Here is a 21,982-nt window from a genome sequence, read left to right as displayed (position 1 = left end):
TCTATAAACCCAAGCCTCATCCTGACCCCCACACGACTACTAAGTTAAAATCTTAGAGCTGAAAGAGAGGAGGTAAAAGAGGGGAACCAACACTGTGCTGGGAATGCTGGAGTGCCCCAGCTGACTGGCTATGCTACCCAACTTTGTGTACCCTGGATTACTCAGGATATTTTTGCTGAGATGCAGATTCTGATGAGCTAACTCCGAGGGTAAGAAGGCTCAGAGGACCGGGGAAATCACAGCACTAAAGAGTGCTATTCATCAGAGAAAAAGAAGAACTCAATGTAGTCAGAACTTTCTCATGCCTAGCATCAACCTTCAGGACTGAGGCTCAAGCTGCAAGGTGTGTTAAAAGATGCCCAGGCTCCTGGTGCCATGTGCTAAATGGATGAGAGCTGAGGGCATGAAGCTGGATCTTGGGTCCATATTTAGGATAGTCTCCATGGCTACTGGAGAGATGAATAGAAGATGCAGCCAAATTCAATAGGGGAGGGGGTGGGGACAGCGTGGACATGGGTGGGGGGGCAGTGGACACGGCTCTGTTTTTGCCTCACTCCCTCTGTTCTTCCTTCTTAGTTGCTATTTTGTACATTTTTTCTGTGGGACAGCATTAGTCCTGTGGATGTTATTTTTGGTCCAGAAGGAGATAAGTGCTGTTGCACGTGGCTGAGTGGGCCATGCTGTGGTGTGCTGGGAGTCTGTGGGTGGCTGTGGGTTGACAGGAGATAGCTTCTATCAAGTAACGGGCACCCCCACCACGAGGCTTTTCTCCTGAGCAGGACAGAAGCGCTGTAAGGCAGAAGCCCTTCCCCTGCAATCTTATCTGCTCTTGCAGCTGGGGGCCGGGGGAGGAAGCAGTTCTTCCTTTAGGCTACTGTATGTAATCAGTACACAGAGGAGATGTAGTCCCAGAGCCTGGCAGTGGAGTTGACACCCTGGGGCTCAGCAACGCAAATAACACAGTAACTGGGAGGTGGAAGCCCCGCCTTCCCTCGAGGGGAAGGCTCCCTCTCTGCCTTCCCTGTAGCGTTGATCACAGGATAGACTGAGTCTGCATAGCATTTCCATGAGCAGTGTTCTCTGCCATTTCTGCTGCTGCTTATGTCCTCCAGCAGATGGAGAGGCTGTCATCAGAGGCAGCAGAATTGGCTTTGCTTTGTTTTGCTGTTTAGGACAAATTTTAGTTCTAAATCTCTCTTTAACTCAGGCTCTCTAGCCCTGAGAAACACTGCTACTGAATACTCTTCTGGTGATGGACATCAGGGGTGGTGGTCCTGTCTCCTGCACCAGGAAGGAAGCCTAGAAGGTGCTACCCAGGGTCCTTTGCAACCTAAGACTGTGTCAAGAGGTTTGTCTCCATATGCTGACAGGACAGTGAAAGTGACAGAATTTACAGCAGTAATCTGTTGCATGGCTCGAGAAACAGTAAGAAGAAACTCACCTGAGAGAGACTTTGGAATGGTTAGAAGGCTTTCATGCACCAAGGGGTCATCAGCTGCGTTAACCAGCATGAGAGGCACGTATATCTGCAGCAAGAAGGTAAACTGACTTAAAGTTCGCCCCCTACCAAACATGCCCTTGAAGCAGAGGGAAATGCACACAGCTCAGCTTGCTGGATTAGAGCCTTAGGAATGCCCCACGTCACCGGCAGTAAGATGAGTGACAGGTCTGCAGTGATCACCACTGGGCAGCCGGCACAGGAGCAGAGCTGCCAGTACCCCAGACCTGTGCTCAGGGGAAGACGGCAGTACTCAGTGATATTCACAGCATTTCTGATTACCCTCAGTGTTTCAGATTAGCTACAACCCTCAGAAAAATGACAGCATCAAGGTGTATGTGTGTCTGTATGTCTGCCTGCCTATCTATCTACCTATCTACCTATCTACCATCTATCTGTCTGTCTGTCTGTCTGTCTGTCTGTCTATCTGTCTATCTATCTCCTTCAGTTTGTATTGTAAAAAAGAGAAGTGCATGCCACTAGAGGAAAAGAAGGCCTTCTAGAAGAATCTTAAAGATGCAAACAAAGTGGGAACCAGATATGGACACTCAATCTCAGTACTCTGGAGGCAAAAGAATTCTGACAGAATTTACAGTAGTAATCTGTTGCACAGCTGGGGAACAGATATATCAAGACCAGCCTGGGGTGGGTATAAATATATATCCTATTTTAAAAAAACAAAAAACAAAACAAAGCAAAACAAACAAAAAAAAACATATCACCAAGCGTTAGAGATGTGGCTCAGTGGCAGAGCCCTTACCCAGCAGATGGAAGGTTCAGTACCTGTTTCAACCAAACGACACAAACAAATAGGAGTGGCTGGTGGGTGGCAGGGAGCTCGTGGCAGGACTGTGCTCAATATGCAGGTGAGAAAAACAGATAACAGTGCCTCCTGTTGGTGTAGGGTGTAGGTAGTGCTGACAGAGCATGCAGACCGTCCTGAAGTGTCATCATGACATAGTGACTACCTGTGCTCTCCTACAACTCTGGTGTGTCAAGTGCCTGAGTGAGTGAAGATGACTCAGGGGGACCCATAAGACAGCCACAGAACAGAGCACAGGATTAGTGGCCAAACCAACAGGTGGACACTGTAAATGAGCTGCGTAAATGAGTTGCTGGAGAGATGGCTCAGCAGTTATATTTATTTGTGTGTCTGTGTACACGCATGTGCTCATGCATGCAAGGTCAGAGGACAACTGTGGAGTTAATTTCTTTTTCACCATGGTTTTAGAACTTAGAACTCCAGGCTTGGTGGCAAGCACCCTCACCTGCGGAAGCTATCTTGCTGGCCTCCTTTTTCTTTTTTAAGGCATGATCTTGCTATGCAGTTCTCTCTGGCTTGGTGCTTGCTATGTACAAGCTGGACTCAAACTCACAGCAATCCTCCTGCCTCAGCGTGCTGAGGTTAGTTATTCCAGGTGTGTGTTCCCATGTCTATTACATGTTCAGATGGCATGCTCCTTATCTCTTTGGTGCAGAACTCCCCTAATTCATTCTGTGTTTGCCAGATCATGGCAAGAAATGTGGAAGTTTAGTCCTAGATGGCATATTAATAAGATACATGTGGCCACAAGAAAGGATCTGGGGTGGAGACAAACCCAGAGGATCTTCCATGAAGCCACAGCAGAAGACGGGCAGTAACTGTACTGTCAGAGGATGCCTAATGGTGAACTGGATGCTGCAAGCCATTTTACAGACTTGGGAGAAGCCTGATCTGAGAGCAGCTCTGGGATTTAGACTGAGGCAGTCACAGAGAGGACAGCTGGTACAAGTGAAAGTTCAGGTGACGTGATGCTGGAGTGGTGCTCTTAGGAAAGGTAACCATGGCTTCAGTGACAGTGATTCTGCGAGGGGCTGTCACTCACCCTGTGCAGGTACCTCATGCAGCTCTCTTCCTCATAATATTCCTTCAGGGAGTTATAGCCATGGAACTTTCTGGATCACAAGGACACACAAAGGCAAAAAAACAACACGTTACAAAACGGAGCTGATGTCTCTCCGGTTTCCACACTAACTCACTGCAATAGCAGAATCCACACAGGCAGTGACTTCACTGTGGTCAAACTCCTGCCCTAAAATGTGTGGAAGTGGCAGAGTTTGGAGTCGGGAGCCTGGGCCTGGAAACTGGATTCGAATCCTGACTCAGCCACTTTCTAGTTGGGTAATCTCAGGAAAATGCTCCAGTTTCCTGGGCCTTGGCTGTTTCACTGTAAAGTGGACCAAAGGCAGGACCTTACTTAATGGTGCTATGAGGCCTATGACATGACTGAAACAATCTCAGGCAGTATTAACTGTAATAATCACCACTGGCTGTGGAGTCTTTTGAGGCAGTATAAAGTTGTTTACCACCTTTGACAGAAACTCAGGTTCATAGGCATGCATGAGCTAGAACTTTCCCTTCAGCTGGGTTACCTCAAAATGAAACTATACTCAAACATGTGCTGGAGAGTAAGGTATGACAAGAGCTTTGAAGCTACCAGGTCTGTCCACTCAGGGAAGAGTACTCGTCAGTGACAAACTGCAGTTTAACAACACCAGGGCAGCACTGCTCAGCCCTGTGTCATGAGAGGCCTGGAGAGTTCAGCTAGAGAGATCTAAGGCCCAAATTCTACTGTTGGCCAGAAGACCTCTGAAATCCCGTTTTTTCCGTGCCCAGGGTGGGGACTCTAGTCCCCGAAGGTAGACTTTCTCTTTCAATTCAGGTCTCTGAGATGTTCTGCCTCCCACAGAGCTGTGGATCTCTTCCATTTCCAGCTTTCTTAGGTACCTTGGTCTGGAAATGATCAGAAAGGCTCAGGCTAGACCATTAGGGACCTCTGGTAAGGAAGGAGGCTGTGAGCAGACAGCACACCCAGGATGTGTGCATCTGTCCTCCGCACTATCCCCAAGGTGTTCCATGCCTCCAGCGTTGCTGGGGACTACTCTGAGGATGCTGCTAGGGTTTGATTATGAACCATTACCACTCGTCGATACTACTAATGACAAAGATATTCACAGATTAAGAAACAGGAACTGAGGGACGTTTTCTTTTGGGCTTAAATTAGGAAGATGGATGAGAATTTTATATTAAATTAAAATTAAAGTACTTTTGTCCTCCTAATAGGTACCACAGTAAGTCATGTACTGCAAGGGCTGGGCATCGTTTATTTCTGTCTTTTAAATATACTAGCAATTCCATATTTCTATTTGTTTTGAAAACATAGTAACCGACACCGTCAGGTTTCCCTGATATGAAAGGCTAGGAAAGACCCGTGAAGAAAGGAAGCAGAGGTCTCGTGGTCTCCAGCCAATGGCCGCCCACTGAGAGGACCTGCTTGTTTTAGGCTATGTTTAAAGGTATCAAGGGATTGTAAAATGTGAAAGACAGTGACAGGGTCTGAGACCAACTGTACAAGTTTTCTAACCTCAGTGAGAAGGTGCCAGTACCAGCCGAGGTGAGATCATAGGTGCCAGGGTCCAGGCAGGAAATGAGGGAACGAGGGAAATGAGCAGGGATTGTGTCTTCCACCCAGAAGCATTCTCACCTCATCGCCACCCACAGAAAGTGGATCCATGTGTCATTTGAAACCCGTAGGTCTCTTGCTCTACCTTTGGTCACCTGCTTTTGATAGAGAGTCGGCCACTGAAGTCTGAATAAGCATGCTTACCACGTACAAGAACGACTTCCCTCCACTGTAAAGGCAGATCTGGGTGGCACTGATCTTGTCCCGTGTTGAGGCAGGACACACTGTGTATACAGATGGGGACCACTAGGAGGGCACACTTCCCCACCCAGTTCAAGCTGCCTGTGCCACATGGGATGGCCATATTCCTTTCCCACTTCCAAGAGATGAGAATTTTCGTATGATTTCCTTCTAAGCATTAGCTACTTATTAAAATGAAAAGAAGCCTCTGAAGCAAGCGAGGCAAGGCTGTGGCGCTGGGCAGAGTGGATGGCGGCCTCCGGCCTGGCACCTGCCCCACGGCACTCCTTGAGGACCCACCTCATCACGTTGTCATCAATCTGCATCAGGGATGTTGCTGTGTAGAGCCGGCTCAAGTCCGTGTCCTCCAGGCTCTGGGGTTTCTTAACATGGTCTCCAAAGAGGGCTTGTCTAGAACAAGGCACACAAGTGAACAAAGCAATGTAGAGGAGAAACCAGCATCGCGGAGCCTGCTTCCCTGCCCACAGGCAGACCGGGAGCGCCAGTTGCCATGGGACCAAGCGGTACAGTGAATCAGATATACAGCCCTCCAGGTTTTTGTTTTTTTTAATTTATTTTGATTTTTGTTTTCTTGTGCTACTGGAGATTAAACCTGGGGCCTTATGCATGCTAGGCAAGCACTCTACTTGAGCCCAATCTCTTTCTTATTTATGTATTTATTTACACATGGTCTCCTGAAGCCCTGGCTCATTTCAAATTTCCCACATAGCCAAGGATGACCTTGGACTCTCGGTCCTCCTGCCTTTACCTCCCACACTTTGGGATTACAAGCATGTGCTGCCATGACTGGGTATCCTTTGAGCCTGTAGAACGGACATCCACAAGGATGAGAATGTATAGGAAAATGAACATCAAAACCTTATTTTCCTTTCAGGATACCAAGACCTGAAACCAAAGACTAGGTTTCAAGCTGGCACAGGGGAGGACTCCCAGGAAGGGCCTTTTGGAAGAGTGATGGGTTTCGGGCCAAACATGGTCTAGCAACTGTATGTTACACTGATGTTGATGCTGCCAGCCACTGGCAGGTCTTTGTTCCCCTTACAAGCCGTCTGTGTTGCTTAATAAGGAAGCTTCCAGTAACCCCTTCATCATCTGGGTAAGTCAGCAGCTCTTCACAGTGCTAACCAAAAAGCCATACAGTGTCACCCTTTGTATCCACGGACAACTAGTTCTAGAATATTCTTCAGAGATCCAAATACACAGATACTCTACAAACTGATATTTTTGGAGGGTGTTGGCAGGATGGGATGGGGGTCTCTTTGTGTTACACAACTTGTTCTCAAACTCCTGGGCTTAAGCAATGTTCCTGCCTCAACTCTTTGAATAGCTTGGGCAACAAGAACATGTGCCACCATTCCTGGCTTTAGGATATATTTGTAACTATACCATTTCCTGTACGTTTAATCATCTCTAAGTTACTTGTGATACCTGAGACACTGTGAATGGATGGAATGGAAACAGTTGCTAGACTAGACTAGACTGTTTAAGGAATGAGTAAGAAACAAACTTTCAGATGTGAGAGTGATCGGGCTGGCTAGGCCAGTGACCTCCATCCCTCACTGCTCTGTGGAAGCTTCATGCTTGGTCAAAGAGGACGACCTTCCCAAAAGAGAGGATGGTTTTCAGTCGAGGGTATACAAGCAGCTAAGCTCCCCTGCTAGAACCTCCAAACAAGCTCTTAAGAAAGAAACCTGCATATGTTCAGCACAGACAAGACCTCTGTGGGGCTGACTGCGATTCTGATGTTGTTTGAACCTGTCCGTCTAGAAGACAGGAGTGGGTTCAATACAGCGGTCATTTCTATGGAGAGGAATGTCCATGCAGGGCATGGTGATAAAGGTATGGATGACAACGGGCAGAGCGGACTTCCCTTCCAAGCTGGTTCTCCCAGTCACGCAGCAGGGGGAGGACTGAGTTTGCTTTGAGGTTTGGCTCGACAGTAGGAAACATTCATGCCAGAAATGAAGTGTTCTGGTATCCATTTATAACCTCTCTAAAAGGAGACCAACATCCTTCCTTAGGACTTACTTTTTCCCAAATAAGGTGGCAAAGGATGGAATTATAACTTAAAGTGTCCCTAAGATTTCAGTTAGTTGGCTTTCTCTGGTAAACACACTAACATGCCTTCCCAATTTGTTAACAATTGCATAATGAACCTTCAGGACTTTTCAGCAACACTCACCCTTCCAGAAAAACAAATCTTCCCTAGGAGACTCCCTGTCCATCCTAGAAGTACAGACATAAGGACTCAAACTTGGCATCGGCAATCTAATTTCATCCCATCTGGCTAGAGAAAATCCTAAGACCCACCGGAACTACACCTGGGCCCTCCCAGCTCATGTCCAGCATGGGACTGACGCTCAAATCAGAGGAGCTGAAGGGGATGGATGACTTAGCCATAGCACAGGCGACAGGAGTCTCTTTTTCTCAACCCACCTGACACAAGGACCTGAGGATATGCCTGGCAGCTTGTGATTTGAGGGGCTGTAAGGACCAGCCTTGCTTAGGTACCATAGGAGCCTACCCACAGGAAGCTCAGCTTAGCTCAGAGAATGTGGCTAGGCCAGGCTAGACAATGTTGTTTTAAGCACTAGAGTGGAGGGAAGAGATTAAGAAGTAGGCACAGGGGTGCCCACCTGTGGGCCCAGCATGCAGGAGGTTCAGCAGGAGGATTGCTCGAACTCAAGAGTTTAGGACCGACTTAGTTAACATAGTGAACTCACATCTAAAACAAACACCTCCCTCCCTCACAAACAAACAAACAAACAAACAACCCCCCCCCCAAAAAAAACAAAAAAGAAACCCACCCCCCAAACCAACCAACAGATAAAAAGGACTGAGAAATTAACCATTTAGGATTTTTTTCTTAGGGTGATGCCAAAAGCCTCCTCCAAACTTTGTTTCTTGAGTGTTCCTTGGGTACCAGGCTCTAGGAGGAGTGGAAAAATGGCCAGCACATTTGAGTCACAGGACAGAGCTAGGAGAAGCCTCAGAAAGGCAGCCTGGTGGGAGAAGGGAGACCTGAGGTGGGCCTTAGGGATGGGCTTGGCCTAGCGAGCAGCTGCTGACAAGGACAGAGGTGTGGAGAGGCAAAGGGAGCAGGCCCACATGCTCCAGTCTAGCTAGAGGGGAGGGGAAGTGCCAGGGAGGAGGGCGAGAGAATTCAGCAGGAGCAGTGATAACAAAGCATCTCGGGACAACCCTGGCAGACTCCTGTTTCTTTCCCACTGCTCCAAGGGCCTGAGCCTTGAGCAGGCATGGTTCTCTGCTCTGAGCCTCCATGCAAAGACCCAGTCCTGGATCCATGTACAGAAGCATCCTGAGGAGGAAGGCCACCTAAACAGTGACAGGCCACCTCAGGAATGTTCCACCTGGGTGAAGAATGGTATGTGAAGAGGTGCCTTGTCTTGTTTTAGTGGGAGGAGGTACCAAGGTACCAGCTGAGACAGAAGAGAGGGTCCTATACCTGTGAGACAGGATGATCTTCTTCATGTTGTCAGCCATGAGGAAGTTGTAAAACCGGCGGCACTGGTCCCACTGCATGAAGGTCTCCTGGGCCCTGCAGGAACCACAGAAAGTTAGACTCCAGGACAGCCACGAAGGGCTCTGTGGGGAGTACAGGCTGGCTTTGGCTCTCATGCTGGATAACAGCTTTGATGTGTAGCATTCAAACATCCAGGGAGAAGCAAGGAACCAAGAATCTCTCTGAAGATGACCCAGCAGGAAGCCTCCAAGGCCAGAAAGGCACAGTTGGTTGTTAGAAGAATGCCTGGCACCCTCCTGGCTGGCTGAGAATCTGCTCCAATTGATTTAAAAAAAAAAAAAAGTGGGGAGCATAAAGGTGTGTGTGATGTGTTCCAAAACCAAAATCTGAAGCTTCCAGTGGAGAATAACACACCTTAGGGGGACAGAAGCTGCTATCATGTACGGGACCCCTGCACTCCACAGGTGCAGAAAGGCCAGCCAGGGCATCATAGTGGGCCACTATGAATACTCGCCCAATGCCTTTCTTCTTAACCATCAAGCCACAACCTGTTGCTGCTTCAACTTGGTTCCTCCCCTCTTGACCTTCGACCCCTGTTGCCATTTGATCTATGTGAAGAGTCCCTGGCACTTCTCTGAGCTGCCACATCCCATCCCATGAAGCCCTTGGCAGGCTTCAGCTAAAGGTCAATCACGTACTAGAGAATCAGCCTACCTTTTTTCCTCTTTATTGTATGGATCTCATGTGACAGTAGGCGATGGTGTGTATGTAACTCTTAGAGGTATCAGGGATGGAGCTGAAAGAAGCCCTTCACAGATTCTAGGTTCCTATTGCATTCAGTCTTTCTGTCTTATTTGAACCCCTTGCTTTGCTAACTGTGCTGATCACCTACTGACAGGAGATGGCACTATTGCTGCAAATTCAGAGGAACCTTGTTCTTGTTAAGATCGGGGCACTGAGCAGACAGGACGGAGGAGAGGAGAGGGAGGAAGGGAGGAGAGGACAAATTTGTCACAAGCTTCCTATTTATAAAACCCAGTGCTTTGTGCACACTAGGTTAGCATTTACGGCAAGCTCCTTGTGCTGAAGTCAGGAAGGGAATCTAGTGATTTCTAACAGTAGACAGGATGCTGACCATCACGCCAGCTGTCAGGTGAAAGCAGGGAGGATCTCCTATCTCTAGGCCCTGCTCCCTCGGGTCAGGTGGAAGGCTGTCGGTCTACCTGAGTATCCTTTTCTTATCCAAGTGGCTGGGCAGGATGGACTCTGGCTAGCTCTGGTTTCGTGTGACATGAGCTGAGAGTTGGATATTTCTCACTGGGCCAAGATAAAGGGTGTATGGATTCAGCATCTGTGGGAAGGCTCCCACAGGTCAAGAGGCTAACCTAGTTCAAGAATGCCAGAGCTTAGAGACTTCTCAGGTCGTCATACTCAATGACTGCAATGACTGCTTAATGTGGAATCATCTACGAACACGGGTCTCGGAGGCAGATTCCCAGGCTTTGCCAAGTGAGAGTTTCCAGATGTAGGGCTCCACCAGCTGAGCTTCTTTCTAACGTGATCCCCTCAAGTGATTCTTTTCTTTTAAACCTTCCTTATCATCATCGTGTGTTCAGGATGATGTGTGTGGGTGAGCATGCCCTGCCACACAGTGGAGGTCAGAGGACCGCTGCATTTCGGTGATTAAACCTGGGACATCAGACTTACCCAGCAAGCGCCTCATCCACAGAGCTATTCTGCAAGCCATCCCAGTGATTCTCAATGAACAGAGACAGCCAACAGCTCACCGGACTGGTCTCTGTGATCCCCTGATCTAACCCACCCTCTTTAGTTTCCCAGTGAGCAGTAATGATGCTGCACATAGTTGCATTCTGTAGCCGGGTGCTGTTCTGAGCACTTCACACACATGACCTCATCCTGTATCGTGTCTGCAGGCAGGAGACTAATGGCTGAGGTATTTGCTCCCTGGGCCATCTGGGAGGATCACTAGGATGCCTGAGAGAAGAATCCATCAGGTGAGGACCTGCTTAGGAGATTTCTATGAGTTGCTTCTGACACTGTCTGAGACTCAATGCTCCCGCTGGATGGAGGGATCTAGGGGTCACAAGGCCCAGGGGTCAGACACTGCTGTTTGCTGTGTTCCCTTGCTAACTCGTAGTTCTGCCGTATTCTGGAATCTCAGACATAATGAGACTCCCTAGGGAAGCAGTGGCGATTACAGTCGCTTTGGTGACCCAATTACAGATCTGATCCCAAAATACTATTATGTATCTCAGGCATAACAGGCCTGCTAGGACGACATGGAAGTAAATCCAGTTGAGTGTAAGAGTTGGAAACTTTTGCTCAGCCTGCAAGGTGCTCCCTGGACCCTGGTGTCCTGGGTTAGCTCTATAAACAAGTACTGTCAGCTGAAGGACCCAAGGGGAGAAACGTGTGTGTGTGTGTGTGTGATGACTCACCTCAGTGCGCTGTACCCTTGGCACACACTGACACAGCATAGGACCTTTTCCTGGTTTGCCTGTGTCTCGCCCAAGTATTTGCACACGATGTTACCACCCAGGCTGAAGCCCACGACGACCAGCTGGGTCTGGGGATATGTCCTCTTGATGTAGTTCACCATGGCTCCAAATTCCCATGTGCAGCCTGCAGGCAAAAGGAGAGGTCACCCAACCATTTCCGATGCAACAGATACTGAAGAAAATGCAAGCTGGAGTGTTGCTAACTGGGTGCCCGTGCACTGAAGAATGAGGCACGTGTGAATGTGTGTTGAGAATAAGCAGGTAGGCAGATAGATACTGTTTTTTTAGCTATGTGAGAGATGTTCCCTTGTATTAGAGAAAACTGGGCATTAGCAGTGTTTGTGAGCAGATGTACATATACTTACAATGAATGCTTTTAAAGGTGGGCCGTGATTTACTGGTTTAGATGCTCAAGGGCATCCAAATAGATTTTCGGGGTGAGCGTTAAGCAGCTATGTTCACACATAGATATAAATACAAGGAAGAGTTAAGCCCTTTGAGGACTGATTAGCTTCTTAGCTACAAATTGGGGTGCTATCCCCATGTGTACAATGATTCATGGTGTTAAGAACCCAGAGGATGTTATTTACCGGACCTTCTTGTCAACTCTGGGGACACAAAGAAGATGAACCCCAAGTCCACAGGGACACCTGGGATGCTCTGCAGGGTTCAAATGTTCTTGGTGACATAGGGGTAGGGTGGCAAGGGAGGACAACTCATTCTGAAACCCTCAGAGGGGCTGTGTGAACGGAGAGGGTGTTTACGCCTGGTCTGCCTAGGGGGAATGCTCTCAGCCACTGTCCCCTGGGCACTGTCAGAGCCTAGCTATGGCTCAGTAGCTTTGCTGAGAGAAAGTTGCTGGTGGGCACGTAGAAGTGAAGGATTCAGCACATTCTTCTACTAGCAAACCCAGACGTCAGGGAGCCAACTTAAGAGTAAAACCTAGCAGGGAAACACGGCTGGACACTAGCAGAAGCACACATCATACACACCAGCAACAAAACGTGTGGGTTTACAGTGGGAATGGGGGCTGCTGTCCTGCCACTGGCACGAAAGTCTGATAACCCTAGCTGGCTTAACAGTAGCTTCCAGAATTGGCGAGCCATGTGGGACACCACTTTTAGAGTCTAGAACAACTCCTTTCTACCTGTCTGTGCTGGTTTGATACAAACTGGAGTCACTTGGGAAGAGGGAACCTGAACTGAGATGATGCCCCCACCAGACTGGGCTGTAGGCAAGTCTGAGGGGCTTGCTCTTTCTTTCTTTCCTTTTTTTAAAGAATAATTATTTTATGTATATGAGCACATTATTGCTGTCTTCAGGCATAACAGAGGAGGGCATCAGATTCCATTACAGATGGTTGTGAGCCACCATGTAGTTGCTGGGAATTGAACTCAGGTCCTCTGGAAGAGCAGCTAGTGCTTTTTAACTGCTCAGCCATCTCTCCAGCCCCCCCCCCCAACTCCCATTTCTGATTACTGACTGATGTGTGAGGGCCCAGCCCTCTGTGGGTGGTGCCACCCCTGGGCAGTCGGCCTTGGGTTGCTTAAAAAGTTGGGTTGAGTGAGGTGTGAGGAGCAGAGCACCCCTTTTGGCCTCTGCTTCAGCTCCTGCATCCGGGATCCTGTTTGAGTTCCTGCCGTGGTTTCTCTCAGCGATGGACCGTGACCTGGCAGTTATAAGGTGAAATAAGCCCCTTCCTCCCACAAGTTGCTTTGGCCATGATGTTTAATCAAAGCCCCTGGGTGCTCATGTGTACCGCCAGGCCTAAGAACTACTTTCTCTAAAGAAGAAGGGTTCTGTCTGGGTATCATAGCTGACTCCTGTTGTCTTAGCAGTTAGGAGGCTGAGGCAGGTTTGTAGGCCAGCTGGGGAAATATAGCAAGAAACAGAAATAAAATAAGATAAAGCAGGCCTGGTGATATACCTTTGCAACCCAGCACTCTAGGTGCACATGTGAGTGTGTAGTATATTAAAGCAGGATTGTGTGAGATTGAAGAGAGCCTGATTTCCAGGCTAGCCTGGTTGTATAGCAAGACCTTGTCTCACACAACAAAGTTACCTGCTCTGAATTATAAGAGAAAGGACTTTTTAAGGTACACTCCTGTCTGTTTCTGGGTTATCTCTTTCCAGAGTTCCTTCCCTTTCTACATGCAGTAAGCAATCTGCACAGATGGGGGCGCTGCTCGGCCTTTTAGAAGCATCTTAAGTAGAGCAACTTTCCACATTTCCTTAATGCGAGGTTTTCTCAGGGACCAGTCAGAGTAGCCACCTTCCCTTCAAATCCATCCAACACCTAAAGAGAACAAACACCTTCCCTCTCCTGTTTCCTTTTCACTTCCTTCCTTCCTAGGCCAGGTCAGCCTGGAATTCACTAGATAGCCCAAGCTGTCTCTAACTTGTGACAATCCTCCTGCCTCAGTCTCCCAATGGGGGCTATTACAGGTATGAGCCACCACACTCAAGAGGTAGGTTTTGAAAGTTTAAAAGCTCATGCTTCAGGCTTCCCGTTCAAGACGTGAGCTTTCAACCTCCTGCTCTAGCAGCCATGACTGCCTGCTGCCAGTGTTCCACCATTATGAATGCTAACTCTGTAGAACCATAAGCCTAAATAAATTCTTCTATAAGTTGCCTCGGTCATAGCATTTTATCACAGTGACAGAGAAGCAACTAATACACACATAATTTATTTTTCTTAGTACAGCCCTTAAGGCAGGTGGCACACATCTGAAATTCTAGCACTTGGGAGGATCAGGAGTTCAGGGTTATCACTGGCTACATCGAATGTTCCAAGCCAGCTCAGGCTATATGAGACCAGATCTTGAAAACCAGAAAAAGTCTAATTCTTCGAATCATTGATACTAAGTTCAGGTCTAGCCTGGGCTACATAGTTGGACCCTGTTTCAAATAAGAACAAAATAAAAGAAACATACAGTGTTTTGGTCTAGCAATTCCATTTCTGGGAACCTTATACTGCAGATACAATGTATATGTGTGCAAAGATGTATGTACGCAGATGTTCTTGGCAACCGCTGTTTGGAGCAGTGAAGACCCTAGAATCCCCGCCCCCCCCTCCATTTCTATCAGCAAGACATCTTTCAGAGGTACCAAAATGGGAGGTTGCAGGAAACAGTGCCTGCCATCTCATGTGCACACTTAGGTTCAAAGGGGAAAGATATGTGTGCATGTATCTAACTGAGCATTTGTGGCAAACTGTGGCAGATACCAAGGGAAGAACTGTGGGTTTCATATTTAGTGATAATAAAAAAAAAATCTAGCCAGTTTAAAAATAGAGTCAAATGAAGATCCCCGAGGCCAGTTCCGGCCATGCTAAAGAGACCCAACACATCAGTAATGCCAGGACAGCAGTTTACTCTGGGGACATTATTTGCATAAAGAATGGTTCTGAGGGGATTTATTTAAACTGTTCCAAACCCCCTTACTTCTTCTCTACTATTTCTTTGGATTTCTGCCTAATATCATCCTTGGCTAATTACTCATCTCTCTATGCTGTGTGCTAATGCTGAGTGAGCTGCTATGAGATTACAAACTCCATAAAGATGTCCTTGATCTTGCTCCCCACTGCATCTGTGAGCCAGATGCTTACAGGATGCTTAATCGGCATGGCCTGAGCGGAGAGAAGGAGGGAGGCACACTCTGCTGTAGGCTTTGTTTGGATCACACCGACAAAGAAACAACCACTTACTGAGGTGACATGCACTCCCCCACAGTGAATGAGTGGGATGCTGGTCTTTGAGACTTGTGTCTGCAACCCAAGTCTTCAGCCCTGTATCACAAACCTACGGAGGCATTAGTACTGCAGGGCGGTACTGATCAGCTATTAAAGACTTCCTGTCTTCCCATCTGATCTCTCTTGTAGTACTTTGATTTGAACCTAATTATTTGAGGCCTGGAACAGTCACAAAACTTGGCTTTGCTACACAATTGAGGAGCAGTTACAGCTAGTGGTGTAGGCTCTTCAGGCACCTTCGTTAAATCAAAACACATCTGATCTTGATGAAGGGCCAGCTCTGTCCAGTGCTAGAAAAGCTGTTGTTGTCTTTGAAGAGTAGCCACCTGGTCCAGGCAAGGGAAGGGTAGTCATGGTGTGTCTGCCTCATGCCAGGACTGGCCTCCTGGTGGTGCTGGGAACTCCTGATTTCCACCCGAAGCCAGATGCTAATGCTCTTAGGCCCACTCTGGCTTCTTGTGCTAAGCACTACAGTAATCTGTATGTCCATAGTGGGGGGTTTTAATGAGGTTCTATGGCTTTGATCCTTCTGGGATTAGCACCAATAATAAGATTATACATCCAATCTCAGTGTAGCTTTCAAAGGCGAGATGAAATATGATCCAGCAGCCTGGCTTTAGAGAGATGAATCACACAAGAAGACAGGACACTATCGGGAAGAGAATGGGAAAGAGCTGTTGCCTTTTCTTTAAGTCTCTTTTCTCTACAGAAAGACAAAGTAAAGACTTCCTGAAAGCTACTATCTCAGAAGCCTGGGCCAGGGGTGTAGCTCAGTTGGTAGAAAGCTAGCTTAGGATGCAGGAAGCTCTGGGTTCAATCCATAGGACCATACAAATTGGGTGAGGTGGTACACAACTCTAATTCTGCACTTGGGAGGTGGAGGCAGAAGGGTCAGAAGTTCAAGGTTATCCTTGGCAACAAAGTGTGTTCAAGGCCAGCCTGGACTACATGAGACTCTACCTCAAAAAAACAAATGAGAAACCAAAAGCCATGTCCCTAAATGACATGAACATGACTAAGCAGGCCAAAATATACGAACTCCGAGACATGGTGTTCCTGTGCGTGGAACAGCTGAGTCATGTCTGTATGCTCTGTGCCAGGCATGGGCCTGGCATTTGGTGGGCACACCTCAGGATGCGAAGTGAGTAAGAGCAAAGTTTGAGTCATGCGCAATGGAAGGACACACACTGGTCAGCACCACTGTGCTGCGGGCCGGAAATAAGCACTTGAGTATCCGTCCCACCGCGTTTAACAATTTGGCTCACTGACAGCGGGTGGTTGGGGCTCGGCTGCCCTGTCATTTTCATAGTAAAGGTACTTGACTCATTCCTTAAAGCCAAGTGGAAGCTACCCAAGATGAGTCACCAAGGAAGGAAATAGCTGCAGAAATGAAATTAGCTTGCCTTGTCCTCGTCGTAGAAAGAAAATGAATGCTTCAAGCTCTGTCGGTACAGGTACCAATGCTTCTTACAGCTGCAGGCTCACACACTGGGATCTTGGCAGCAGATCCCACACAGTGCTTTGCTGCCTGTCCTGAAGTTGGGTCTTGCTCTTCAGAAACTGCCCCCTAATGAGCTTGGGCATCTTCACTTCCACCTTCCTTCTGTCCCCTTCTCTTGTCTGTCCCTCCTCATGGTGTCTGTTGTTTGACTTTTTTGGGGGGGGGGCGAGGTTCAAAACAGGGTTTCTCCGTGTAACCCTGGCTGTCCTGGAACTCACTCTGTAGACCAGGCTGGCCTCAAATTCAGAAATCCACCTGCCTCTGCCTCCCAAGTGCTGGGATTAAAGGCGTGCGCCACCACTGCCAAGTCATTGTTTGACTTTTTAAGCAGAGGCAAGACAATTCACATTGTCACTCTGGAATCAACACGATCCCTAACTGAGCCTGCGTCATAGAAGATGGCAGCTATGACAAGTTTACAGAAGCATCTAGGCTGATGATCTAATCAATTATAGGATGGACAGAACAAGGGAAACAAAACAGAAATGTCTTCAAATTTACTGTGTTGGACAAGCGTATAGTTCAGAGGCAGGATATTTGCTTGGTAACAGTATGTGCAGAGCCCAGAGTTTGAGCCCCAGTACTACAAAAAGAAAATGAAAAAGGCTGGATAGTTCAGTAGCTAAAGAATGTGTTGCTCCTCCAGAGGTCCCTGGTTTAATTCCCAGCATCCACATGGTGGTTCACAGCCATCCATAACTCTAGTTCCAGGGGATCCAATGTCCTTTTCTGAACCTCACAGGCACCTGGCATGCATAAGGCACATAAACACAGATACTGGCAAAACACTCATACACATAAAATAAACCTGAAAAAAATGTTTTAAAGTATGAAAAGGAAGGAAATAAGGAAGGAAAACAAACATAACCACTGGGTGTGGGAACCTGTAATCCCAACTCTTGGGAGGTGAGGCAGGAGAATGAGGAGTTCAAGGCTAGCCTTGGCTGCAAAGCAAGTTTGAATTCAGCCTGGGCAACACAAGACCCTGTCTCATAAAACCAAAGGAGGGGACATGTAAATTTACTTAAAACTCACATCTGCAACTCTACATGACAGGAACCCTGGACTATGGGTGATCGATCTCTTTGGAAGCCACAAGCCTGAGAGTCCTGAAGCGAGTCTGCTGTTCAGATATGGACATCAGTAAGAGCTCCCTTGACTTTCTAGTGTCTCAGTTAGGTCCCTAAGTTATATATGGTTACTCTAGGGGCAGGGGCCTTTTCCCCTTCCAAGGCTGACAACCACCCTTTAGGGTTTCTAGTTTTATCTCAAAGGCACCTATACCGGAATATTTATTCTGCTACATTGTACTTGCAGCGGAGCTCAGTGATTAGGCAGAAGAGGAGGTGGAGCTGGGAGAAGAAGAGAGGAAGGGGAGGGAAGAAAAAGAGGAAGAGGAGGGGAAAAAGAGAGGAAAGGGAGGAGAAAGGGAGCAGCCATGGAAAACTATGGATGGGTCGAAAGCTGTCCTGGGTAGCAACTTCTATCAAAAGGTTAGATACTGGGTAACAACTCTAATTGTGTGGGCATCTTGTTAACTGAGCATTTCTAAATATATAAATCCTTTAAATAACCATTAAACTTTAAGAATCTACCAGGTACTGTGAGGATGGCAGACATTGGGGTTCAGCCAAGCTTTGTGGATGCAGTGTGGTGGATTGGCAGAGCCATCCCCCATGCTGGTGTCTCATTGGTGCCAGGGCCCAGGTCAGAGCCAAAGAGCAGCGGGAACATGGCGGCTGCCCGGAAACAAGCCAGACCGGGTGCTATTTTCTAAATATCACCCCTACAGGTACCAACCTACATTAAGAACCAACATGCAAACAAATGCATAGTTCTATGTTAGACTCAACAGGACACTGAAGTGCCTTCTCTCCAAAGCAGAGAATGGCAGTGTAAGGCTGCCACCTCAGGGCAACACCACAAGGCCCAACATTTAGAAAAAAAGGGAAAGCCACTTTGTTATTTAAACTGACAGGGAACAAAGCAATGTGAACTGGTTGCACCCATCTTCGATGTCAAAGCCCCCAGCTGTTTCAGTGGAAGAAGGGCACTAAGTTCTCAAAGTCCCACAGAACCCAGTCACATTATGAGAGCCAAAGCCAGGTTATTTTGTTCCCTTTGTGTGATTTAGAAGAGACTTTAAAAAAACAAAACAAAGCAAACAAATAAAAAAACAACCAAAATCTGTATTATTCCTGTCTCTGACTCAAGATCAAGCTGTTAGGACCACTGGCTCTTGACTTTCTGGCCATAAAATGTCTAAACATGAAGATAAAACACACGGACCAGAAGGACCTCCAGCTTGGAGAACACTCCCCAGCTCAGCTCACTCCTAGGTTGTAGGCTTGGTCCAATCATGATCTGCTTTGAACATCAATAACTGGGGTCAACCAGAGGCAGCCATAGGGGACACAGTGCTTCCTGATTTACTGGCCTTAGAGTATCACAGGTGGAAACATCATATCTCAAACATGGTCTGGATTAGAAAATCACTGTGTCAAGAAAGAATCGGCCAACATGTCTACCCCGGCAGTGTTGCAGTGGTAGATGAGGCTCTTTACGATAACAATGCGTTAAAAACATCACAGACCTTCTCCATCTTCCTTCCTCTTCAGTGTTATTGACTGAATACACATGGCAGGGTGGATGCCCAAACATGTTCAGTGCAGTATCACTCAAGGGGACATTTAACAATTTGGAGGCTAGAGAGAAGAGACGACTCAGTGGTTAAGAATGCTTAGCTTCTTTGCAGCAGACCTGGGTTTGGTTCCCAGCAATCACGTGATGGCTCTCATCTGCAAGGACCTAACTCCAGATCCAGGGGATCTGACGTCCTTTTCTGGTCTTCAAGGGCTCCAGCACAAACGTGATGCACACAGACTCAATCTGTCTTTGTCTCTCCCTGCCTCACTTTTTACATGCTGGCACATATGCATCCATGTACACACAAATCATAAATTAAGTCTTGAAAAAAGGAGGCATTGGCAACAGCAGCCCTTGTAGGTGGTGCTAGTTACCCTAAGAGGTTCATGTTTTACTTTTAGTCTGATCAGTTAATGTCATTTATTTTAATTTATCAAGAGGGATATTTAATAGTTCATAGTTTAAAAAAAAATCTACAAAACACAACGAACCCTGTAGTGGTGCTGGCGCATGCCTTTAATCCCAGCACTCGGGAGGCAGAGGCAGGTGGACCTCTGAGTTCCAGACCAGCCTGGTCTACAGAGTGAATTCCTGGACAGCCAGGACTCTGTTTCTAAAAAACAAACAAACAAACAAACAAGCAAACAAGCAAACAAACACTCCTACATGACAACCTAAAAACAAATTGTTAATAGACTCAACACAAGTCTTAAGGTTGGGAAGACAGGAAGACTGAGGCACTGTCCCCAGTGGGAGAACCTAAGGCCACACCACAAGTAAAGGTCACGTGGGCTGCTGAGAGGATGGTGCGTGAGCTGGAAGAAAGGACAAGTTCAGACAGCCTGAAGATTAGCTGAGAAAGCTGCCAATGGGAACTCGACGTTTTACTGCTTGTACTATGGTTAAATGTTGACATTAGGGGATAGGCTGAGGACTTGTGGGAACTCTCTGTAACGAGTCTGGTATTTTTCTGTGAACCTGAAGCACTCTCAGAAACAGAAGTTTAAAAGGGAACATCTTTTTCTTTCTTTTATAAAGTCTGTGGAGTCAGGTCTGCCGACCCTGGTCTATGATCCCAGCTATTTAGGAGGGTAAGACAGAAGGATGACAAGTTTGGGGTCTGCTTGTTGTCACAATATTTGTTCAAGGCCAGCCTGGGCAACTTAGTGAGACCCTGTCTCAGAATAAAGAAAATCAAAGGGAAAGCTGGGGATATAGCTCAGTGGTGGGTCATTTACCAGGCATGTACAAGAGCCCAAGTTCAATCCACAGAACTGTCTCTCCCTACCATAAAAATCTATGGTGCACGTTGAGTAGAACATCCTGACCCTGTTAGCTGGGGACTGAACTCAGGCTCTCATTCACGCTAAGCAAATGCGCTACCACTGAGCCATAACCCCAGTCTAACAGCTAAGGAGCACTTATTCTCCAAGAAGAACCAATTAGGTTCCCAGAGGCTACACGGTGACTTGCAGCAAGCAATCTACTAACTCCAGTTCTAAGGGAAATGACCCTCTTCTGGCCTCTGCAGGCACCAGGCATGCATGTGGTACACTCACATACATGGAGCTAGAAGACTTGTACACAGAAAATAAAAAGAAAATAAATCTTTTTAAAAGGCTAAAGTGTACTGAATACACAGCATGTACTGCAATAAAATATTATGCCTGTACTCACTGATTACAGGACTGGGGATGGAGCTCAGTGGTAGAAAAGTTCGTATATGTGGATGAGACCCTGGGTTTGAGCACAGACACAGGCAGACACACAGACAGACAGACAGACAGACAGACAGACACACATACACACACACACACAGAGAGAGAGAGAGAGAGAGAGACAGACAGACAGACAGACAGAGACAGAGAGAGACACGTACACATACACAGAAGGAGGGGGTTCCTGAATACTGAAGCCATAGTACCCTGAACTGGAGGTGTGTGACCCACACAGACCTGGCAAGGTCAGTCCTGCAGGCCATGCATCTGCAGAACCGGCCCTATAAAAGAAGTGAACTCTACACCCTTCGTGCGATATTACTGCTATGCTGTACCCAGTACTGCAATATTACTGATGTCCAATCTTCTCAGTTCTCTTCACTACATATGTGAAACCCCATCTGTTAGCCTCTGAGACGCCCAGTCCTGTGCAGACTGTTCCTTAGCTGTCCCTTAGCAGATGTAAGTCATGCAGTAGAGGCAGGAGATTAAGAAACACTATCTACACCTCTTAACAACTAAGACCTGGTCCCTGTACGTAAGAAGCTTGCCAACAGTGAACACTGTCTTTTAGATAAGTCTGGCAAATAAACTTAGATCGGCTGTGACTATGTGCTCCTCGGTCTGCCCAAAGTAATGAGCTCTTCTTTATACAGTCCTGAAGCAGGGGCTCTCAGCTATGCTCCACTCCAGATACTGAAGGATGCTGGAGAAATAAAAGACAGACTCCAAACCACCAGGCCCACTTGTGTGCCTCTAAGAAGCTCTTGAATGCCCTTTGGTCTCCAGCCTAAAATGCATCTGACTGAAAGCCATTTCTTCTTAGCGGTCGCTCATGCATGAGGTACAGTCGCCTGCTGCTCAGGGGCAGGGACTCCAGCAGATGGCTAGATTGCCTAGGTTTGAAACCTGGGTCACCATTTCCAGCTAGTCATCCAGCCTTGCTTGGGCCTCAGTCTCCTTAGCTGTCAAAGACGACAATTGACTTAACTTGGTATAGAACTCAGGACAGTTCCCAGCACATGGGACATGCCATGAAGCACGGGTGCTAATACAAATGGCCACCATCACCAAAGTGAGAGATACTTTTAAATGCTCAGATACCCTGTTTCTCTATACTCTACTTTTCTAATGACTAGTTCCCCAAACAGACAGGAGTAA

At 47.3% G+C, this 21,982-nt stretch overlaps 1 protein-coding gene across 2 annotated transcripts in view; it reads right to left on the bottom strand.

Annotated features, from left to right (window-relative positions):
* Positions 1-21,982, bottom strand: part of Abhd2 (abhydrolase domain containing 2) — a 101,780-nt gene that overhangs the window by 19,678 nt on the left and 60,120 nt on the right. For both annotated transcript variants that reach the window (XM_028754769.1, XM_028754768.1), the window contains exons 6-10: positions 11,146-11,329; positions 8,669-8,761; positions 5,482-5,592; positions 3,364-3,433; positions 1,442-1,526 (exon numbers count right to left, since the gene is read on the bottom strand). In XM_028754769.1, the coding sequence (XP_028610602.1) occupies positions 1,442-1,526; positions 3,364-3,433; positions 5,482-5,592; positions 8,669-8,761; positions 11,146-11,329 (543 nt within the window). The remainder of the gene's footprint in view (positions 1-1,441; positions 1,527-3,363; positions 3,434-5,481; positions 5,593-8,668; positions 8,762-11,145; positions 11,330-21,982) is intronic.

Source organism: Grammomys surdaster, unplaced genomic scaffold, assembly GCF_004785775.1.
Source record: "Grammomys surdaster isolate TR1022 unplaced genomic scaffold, NIH_TR_1.0 126036, whole genome shotgun sequence".
Lineage (NCBI taxonomy): Eukaryota > Metazoa > Chordata > Mammalia > Rodentia > Muridae > Grammomys > Grammomys surdaster.
Note: the sequence above shows the minus strand (reverse complement) of the source record. Positions and strands in the feature narration are given on the sequence as shown.